This window comes from Panthera uncia (genome assembly GCF_023721935.1).
Source record: "Panthera uncia isolate 11264 chromosome A1 unlocalized genomic scaffold, Puncia_PCG_1.0 HiC_scaffold_16, whole genome shotgun sequence".
NCBI lineage: Eukaryota > Metazoa > Chordata > Mammalia > Carnivora > Felidae > Panthera > Panthera uncia.
Window position 1 is genome coordinate 7,326,752 of NW_026057576.1, and position 8,739 is coordinate 7,335,490.

Here is an 8,739-nt window from a genome sequence, read left to right on the forward strand (position 1 = left end):
CTCAGAATACTGATGTCAGCCTCCAGTTGGGCAAAATCATCTACACCCAGCCTATTTCATAATAAAGTGTTGGATCTCTCATGTCACAGACGGAATACCGTACCCAGAGTAAAAAACCAGAATGCTGGCCAGGGTGTTGCTTGTTTACCCTGTTTATCCCACGGCAGACTGGGAGCTTCTACTGTCCAGCATCACGAAAGAGGGTAATGCCGCCAACCCAGGAAAAGATCGAAATTCAAAATTCAAAGGGCCGTCTCTACTGAACGTGTATCCCTTCTGCGCCGTCGTAAAGTTGAAAAATAGTGAGTTGAACCGCTAGAAGTTGGGGACCATCTGTGAATGTGTATATTTTTGACATGCGTATATTATGTGTGTTATCGATCTAATTCTTACAGCAGCCCTGTGACAGAGATTCCTTCCATCATTATCTCTTCTTCCAGAACGGGAGACTGGGGCCTAACGAAGTTCAGTTACTTGACCAACGTTGCATGGCGAAGAGTGGTGGACAGAGAAGTCCGGCCTAGCGGGACTGGCTTCAGGGCTCTTATCTTAACCGAGGCACTGGAAGGGAGGACAAGAGAAGGCAGACCTTCAGCAAGAACCACACTGGAATGTAAGGACAGGGGCAAGTCCAAGTTTGTAAGCCTGTGGGCGCGAGGGAGCTAAGCTTCAAAGGACGAGGGAGGCTGAATCAATGGAGTGCTGCAGAAAAGCAAGCCTTCGCCAGCTGTTTGGTTCCTGGTCTGGGGGCAGGAGTCACAGATCCTTTTAAGGATCCAACAAAAGGATGGACCTTCTCAGTAGGAAAAAAAAAAAAAAAATACAGAACATCGCACACAATTTCATTAGGTTCCTCCCCTCCAGTTAAGTCTTTCCCTAAATAGACCATGCAAACAATTCAATGACAAACAACTCTAAAGAAGAAATTTTATTTTCATTCATAAAATATATCACTAAATAGCTGGAAAAGTTACATATCGTTTTAAAACATAGATTTAAAAAAATCATATCAGCTTCTCCTTAGCAAAATGCTTTTGTTTTATGTATTTACAAGAATATACTATAGTTCAGGTACACAATTTTCACTGAAGCCAGACTGAGAAGGCCTTTGGATGTGGGTAGATGCTCCAATAAAGTTAATTATCAGCTCTTCCTGCCTTGTGCAAAGGATGATGTGATTTTTTACAAAAGTTCCTTTGAAAACAAGAGTAAATACAGAGAGCTTCTAGAGAAAAGTCCAGCAAAGCAGCAGTTGAGAATATACTTTCTTTTAGTGATGAGATTAATCCTGTTTTGGTAATCTATAGCCTGTTTAAGCTGGGGGTTGAAGGGAGGAAGTCCTTAAGACTAAGTCGTTTCTCTAGGAATCTTCGACAGGAGCCTGTGGGGTGAGTAAACCCGATTCCACCTCTCTGCTGTAAGGTTGCCTGTTTTGGTAGACGGAAGGACGGTCGGAAACATGGCCATCCGTGTTCTGATACATCTGAATGTGGGGAAAAAAGACACAACACTGGTTACCATCCGATGATGACGTACATGTCACGGGGCTTTATTGCAAATTACTTGCTATTACCATACATAAGCCTTAGAGGATAATCTTAAGAGGATATTAATTGACAAAGCAGATTCGGTCCTTTTATTCATGGAGAAATCAAGTCGAGCATTTTATTCCCTTATTATTTCTAATCTTGGCTACAAAATCTCGATCTAGAAATCCTAAAGCTGTGCGGTAAAACCATAAAAGAGAAAGGCCACTAAGAGAGACCTGTTCATTATGCAATTAATACGGGGGACTGATGCTTGAGTTTCACTTGGGTGACTTTAGAGTGCTTTTCCAAAATGAAAGCAGTTCTATTTTTTGTCTGATGATAAAGTTAATGCACATTCATAGAGATAACGTAAGCCATATAGGAAGATGTATAGAAAACAAGCTAAACTCATCAGAGGTGGCCACCGTTATAGTCTGCTGTGCATACACAATTGTGTATCCGTAGGCTGAGAGTGTAGATTCTGGTTTCGAGCCTTATTCTGAGTTGCTAATATGTGTCCGGATGTTACGTGCGTTATATATTTTCCCTGTTGACGGAATGGGAGCACGTTCATCTTTTTGACAGCAGCCTAGCATTCCATAGTACTGATGTACCATCACTAAACTTCTTTAAAATCAACCGATCCTTTATTTATTTTTGAGAGATGGAGTGCGAGTGGGGGAGGGGCAGAGAGAGAGAGAGACAGAGAGACAGAAGGAGGGAGAGAAGCCCAAGCAGTCTCCATGCTCGGCGAGGAGCCGGACATGGGGTTCAATCCCACGACCGCGAGATCATGACCTGAGCCAGCACCAAAAGTGGGACGCTCGGCGGACTGAGCCACCCGGCCGCCCCTCACTAACCTTTCGGTGGACTGGCTATGTAACATAAAACTGCAAAGGTTACACTGGCCTTGTCTGTCTCTGGGATGAACGGGGAAGTGGCATCTCTGGGTCCAAGGGGACGCACACTTGAGTGCTGAAACACTCAGGCTGCACCGTCAGCTGTGTTTGGGAACACTATTTTCTCCAGAGCCTTACGACAAGACAAGGGTTGTCTGTTTTTCACAGTTTGGTAACTGAGCGGACCGCCTCCTACTCTTTAATTTTTTTCTTTCTGGAAAGCAGATCGAGAGAAATATCCTTTTGACCCTGGTCTGCACAATAACACTTTGCCTGTACCCGGAAGGATGAACAGGGATGATATGTGTTTTTCGGAAAGCAGCAGTTGGTCATGACCTGTTGAACCAAACGTACATCTCGGGCATTGGATGTCTAACCCTCCGAGCGAGGCTGTGACAGAAACACCAGGGACCCTTCAAACCCAACCTGTATTCATGATCTTTCATCCCCAAACCTTCCCTGCTTCCTGTGTTTGCAATTCCACTTGGCGCACTGCCAGTCCCGTGATCCAGAAGTTCTGGAACCATCTCCTCAAGTTCGCTGTGCTCCCAGAGCCAGTCAGTCCGTCCCTGGGGCGCGTTCGGGTATATCACTGCTTTTCATGTCTTCCTTTTCCATTTCTTTCAGGGATTTTTATTTACGTAATTGGTCTAACTGACGTATAAGTGACACACAATGTTACATCAGCTTCAGGTGTACAACATAGTGATTCCACGAGTCTGTATGTTACCGTGTTCACCAGAGCATGGCTGCCTTCTGTCACCATACACTTTTTGTTACACTACCACTGACTTATTCCCTACGCTGTACCTTTCATCCTGGTGACTTAGTCATTATAACCGGAAGCCTGTACCTCCTTCACCCCTGTAAGTGATTTTTTAAATGAATTTTTAATGGCACAAGTAATCCGTAAGTACATTCTCCTTATAAAAATTTTGAAACCCCAGCTTTCCAAGTGCATCCGTGTAAAGAGGTGGGTAAGGTTTTCTTATACTTTTGAAAATGGTGTCCCATTAAGCGACCGACTTCGGCTCAGGTCATGATCTCGCGGTTTGTGAGTTCGAGCCCCGCATCGGGCTCTGGGCTGAGAGCTCGGAGCCCTGAACCTGCTTCGGATTCTGTGTCTCCCTCTCTCTCTGACCCTCCCCCGTTCATGCTCTGTCTCTGTCTGTCTCCCTCTCGAGAATAAACATTAAAATAAAAATTTTTTTTTAAAAAAAGAAAAGAAAATGGTGTCCCTATCCATAATTACGTTCTTTTTATCCTGAATCTTATTTGTGCTGTCTCTTCTTTCTTAACTGCTCTCTTCCTAGTGTGCTTTAGTGGTATATTTGTACACTGTGTTAATATACAATATTAATATACAGTGTCAACCACTTCCAGACTGGTGTATTAACCCCTAAGTCTGACCCTTACTGTGTGACCTTGGGCAAATTACTGAACCTCTCTGTATCTCTGTTTACTGATCTGCAAAAGAGGTAATGGTAGAACTTACTTCGTGAGCCTGAAATGAGAATTAAATGTATTATTATGGGTAACATGTTAGTAAGTGTGCATGATGCCAAAAATGGGAGCAATTAAATTATTAGTTTAAAAAAAATTTTTTTTTAATGTTTATTGATTTTTGAGACAGAGAGAGACAGAGCATGAACGGGGGAGGGTCAGAGAGAGAGGGAGACACAGAATCTGAAACAGGCTCCAGGCTCTGAGCAGTCAGCACAGAGCCCGACGCGGGGCTCAAACTCATGGACCACGAGATCGTGACCTGAGCCGAAGTCGGACGCTTAACCGACCGAGCCACCCAGGTGCCCCCCCTTTTTTTTTTTTTATTTTTTTTTTTAACGTAAATTATTAGTTTAAAAACAACTTTTGGCTTTCCTGACCATCACTATTATTTTGTTTTGGGGGCTACTCTCAGTTTAATGAATTCTGCCTGTATCAATATTAGTTCTTTTTTTTTTTTTAATATTTGTTTATTTTTTAGAGAAAGAGAGACAGAGAGCGAGCAGGGGAGGGACACAGAGAGAGAGGGAGACACAGAATCCGAAGCAGGCTCCAGGCTCTGACCTGTCAGCACAGAGCCCGATGCGGGGCTCGAACCCATGAACTGCGAGATCACGACCTGAGCCGAAGACAGATGTTTAACCGCCTGAGCCACCCAGGTGCCCGTCTATTAGTTCTGTTCTGCTGCTTTGTTCTTTCTCTTCTTCCTCTCTGTCTCCTCATACATTGCTGTTTGGTTTTGTTTTTTTTTCTTAGTTTCTTGAGTTGAAAGTTGAAGTCATTCATTTTCATTCTTTTTTGTTTTCTAACAAATGAATTTAGAATTATAAACGTGGCTGGCTCCTACAGGTTTTAATAAGCAGGGTCTATTTTATTTCTTTTTCCTTCCTCCTCCTTCTTGTGAACCAAAGACTTCTGTAAGCAGGGATTTTCATCTCTGACGTCAGATGTTGGGGCCTTTTTGGTTGTTCTTGGCGATGTCCCATTCCACTGCACTGAGGTCAGTTAATGTGCCTGTATGATGACAGGCACATTTATTTTGAAATTCTCTTTCCTAAGTGGACTTACGAATCCTGCTTTTTTGTGTTTTTTTTCTATTTCCATGAATGTTCTTTGTTTCTCTCTCCCCTGCTTTGTTGGGTTGATCAAGTTTTCTATGGTCCTTTTTTTATTTCTACGCTACACCTGAGATTATAAGTGTTTGTTTGTTTATTTATCTATTTATTTATTGAGAGACAGGGAGCAAGCAGGGGAGGGGCAGAGAGAGAGAAAGACACAGAATCCGAAGCAGGCTCCAGGCTCCGAGCTGTCAGCACAGACCCCGATGTGGGGCTTGAACTTACTCACGAGCGGTGAGATCATGACCTGAGCCCAAAGTCGGACGCTTAACCGACTGAGCCACCCAGGTGCCCCACACCTGAGATTATAAACTATATTTTTATTTCTACACTACGCCTGAGATATATTATATTCTCTTTTAATGGTGGTCATACTCACATGTTTAACACTTGCTTTATTCTTACGTGTACTTAACAGTGTGGCTGCCCCCACTGTGGAACCACTGCAAGATCCTACCAGACCTCTCCCTGCCTGTTAGGGAAGCACGTGTCCTTATCCTTTCAAAGAGTCCTCTGCCGTGGGTCTTCTCCCTTCAGTCCTAACTGCTTTCATCATCCCAGGGGTTTTCCACCGTTCCCGGTCCACAGAGATCGCCTTCTGGCTTTCAAAGGCAATTATGGCCTCACTTCTTTAAAAACATATAACAGGAGCGCCTGGGTGGCTCAGCGGGTTAAGTGTCCGACTTCGGCTCATGTCGTGATCTCCTGGTTCGTGAGTTCGAGCCCCGCATCGGGCTCTGCGCTGATGGCTCAGAGCCTGGAGCCTGCTCGGGATTCTGAGTCTCTCTCACTTCCTGCCCTCCCCTGTTCATGCTCTGTCTGTCCCTCTCTCTCAAAAATAAACATTAAAAAAATTTTTAATACATAAAATAAAAAGTAATAAAAATATGTAGTGTATATATCTATATTTTAATATTTATATTAAATATTTGTATTTGTATTACAATATACAAATTTGTATTACAAATACAAATCCTTTGTATTATATTTATTTGCAATACATTATATATGATACATTTATAATACAGTTCTATATTATATATTATATATCCTATAATTTGTGGGCACTGATATGAAAGGAGAGGTGATGTGAGTTCAGGCCCCTTTCTTGAAACAGGAGCCGTGTGTCCCTTTCCTCTGCACCCCTCCCCCCTGCCGTGGTCCAGTTCACTCCCTCCTTTGCTCACCTCTGCTGCCACAGTCACCTCTTAACGGATGTCCTTCCTTGTGCTGTTTCGCTTTTGCCTCCCCAAACTTGCTTTTACGCTTCCTTTCTTCCCGATGTCGTTGCTTAGCCCTTTCTATACGCTAAGCACTGGGTATGTCACAGTGAACAAAACAGACGGGGCCTCTCACGTACCCTCATGCTGTGAGTGTCTCCTGCCTGTGGGACCACGCAGGTGACGTGAAGATGAACAGTGCATGTCCTTGAGCTCGTGAGCCAAGTCTAGTGATGGGAAAGCAAAACTATCACACAACACTGAGTCTCAGAGTGTCACATAGTGTTATGGGGACTCAGAAGAAGGACCCTGAAAACTGACCGGAGAAGTTACAGAGGGGGTCTTTGGAGACGAGGGAATAACTTGATCTGGCTCCTTTTTAAAAAAAAAAAAAAACGGATGTATAAGGGACATGTAACACTGGATTAGCTTCAGGCGTACGACACGATTCGTCTCTGGGTGTCTATTGCGAGAGGGTCACCACCATAAGCCCGGTTAACATCTGTCACACACGTCGTGATCTGGGCTTCGAGACAAATCTTGAAGCATGTCTGTGCATTCTGCAAATCCTCCCCGGTTCCACAAATCCTCATTGCCTTAGCACGTTGTCCGACGATCTCCCTGCTGTAAGTTACACCTCAAAGCATTAACCTGTGTTTCCTCCGCGTGCTTCCCTCCTCTTCTCACTGGTTCCCCGGGGGCCATTTGCTTCCCGAGTCCACGATGGAGCAAAACCGGATTCTACAAAAAGCATTCACAGGCGGAGCAGGAGATGTTACCCCAGGCACGCTGGCAAGGCCTGTCTTCCCACTCAAGAGACGACACGTGGCTGTGCTCGGGAGGTGTGAAGAGAAACCACGGAACGGCGACACAGGAGGAGCCAGGGTCTGCTCGCAGTGGGCACGGCTGCGGAGATCATGCCTCGCTCTGAGGTGCCCAGCCAAGCGGGCAAGGGGGGCCTGAAGTCCAATCTCTGCTCTGCTCCCCAGGCTTCTAGACTGGAGCCCACTGCACCAGCTGGGGGTGAGAGGCTCCCCACGGGGGCTGGGTGGATGAATGTCTCCCTGGCAGGGACACTATTTTGTCATTTACCTAAAGGAGCTACAGCTGGCCATCAGTGGCTCTGCGACGGGTAGGGAAAAGAACTTTCCATCACAGAGGGTCAGGGGGCAGAGAGGAAGAGAACCGGGGGGGAGAAGTTGAAGGGCTGTCCCTGAGCTTGGATACCCTCAGCTGAGTCATCGTCCGTGGAGACCTTGCCAGTCAACAATCCCTGATATGTCGAAGGCCCCCTGAACAGAGGGAGAGGGATTCGGACGTCCTGGGGGCATGGGGACAGAGGAGAGCTGCACACCGAGTCCAAGGCGGTCCTGAACAAAGCCAAGGGACGGTTCGGCCGCAGCGGACCCTCCACCCTGGCCCGCTACCTTTATAGTCTTGTTTTCCTCCGTGTTCCCCCACTCGCCCTATACTTTAGCCACAACCATTTGTTTTCCATTCGCCTCTCTCACCTGTGAACCTTTACTTCCGTCACTCATCCAGCCTGGAACACGCCACCAACCCCCCATCCCCCAGCAGCCAAAATACTACTCATTCTTCCCAAAATTCTAGCGCAAATAAGACCTCTGTGAATCCAAAGCCAGCTCCCCAGCCAGTGAAAATTACTTGGTGCTTTCTCTTTGCCTCAACAGCTCCTTTGTTGTTTTCTCTCCACGATTCTTCTTTCAGTTTATCTTATAGCGTCATTAACTATTTCCGGGTTATCTACTCGATAGCCCTGAGGCTTTCCATCTCCCCTGACTTTCTGGACCTAATTCCCTGACAATATTTTCGTTTCCAAATGTGATTTTTTTTTTCAGGGGTGCCCGGGGGGGCTCAGTCGGTTAGGCGTCCGACCTCGGCTCAGGTCACGATCTCATGGTCTGTGAGTTCGAGCCCCGCGCTGGGCTCGCTGCTGGCTGTGCTGATCCTGCTTCGGATCCTCTGTTCCCCCCTCTCTCTGACCCTCCCCTGCTCATGCTCACTCTCTCACCAAAACAACAACAACAACAAAGCCCAGAAACAAACAAGCAAACGGACGAATGATCGAATGGGATTCTTCGAACACCCTGCCAGGAGGACAGGCCACACACGGCCTATACCCAGGTCTCTGGAGAGGCCACAGAATTGAAAACGGACTCAGTAGTTTAGACAAAGAGCACAGACAATCCATGTAAAGAGTCAGGTGCCTATGCAGCTAACATTTATTAACTACCAAGTGCCTGCTGTGTGGGAAGTCTCTGCACATACATCAGTTTATTTACTCTTTAGACCTCCCCAAAGTAAGATCTGTTAGTCCCGTATTTCAGACACGGAAACTGAGAGCCAACGAAAGATTGACTTAATCGAGGCCTGTAAGATGTAAATGACGGAGCCAAGATCTGAACCTGGGTACTGGAGGTCCAAGGTCCCATCCTTTGTCCACGGCCTC

The 8,739-nt window shown here is 45.9% G+C and overlaps 1 protein-coding gene across 1 annotated transcript in view; it reads right to left on the reverse strand.

Moving 5' to 3' along the window:
* Nucleotides 1-926: 926 nt before the first annotated feature.
* FLT3 (fms related receptor tyrosine kinase 3) overlaps nucleotides 927-8,739 on the reverse strand; it is a 54,028-nt gene continuing 46,215 nt past the window's right edge. Inside the window, exon 23 of the mRNA XM_049647359.1 lies at nucleotides 927-1,483. Coding sequence (XP_049503316.1) covers nucleotides 1,361-1,483 — 123 coding nt within the window. The 3' untranslated portion in view covers nucleotides 927-1,360. The remainder of the gene's footprint in view (nucleotides 1,484-8,739) is intronic.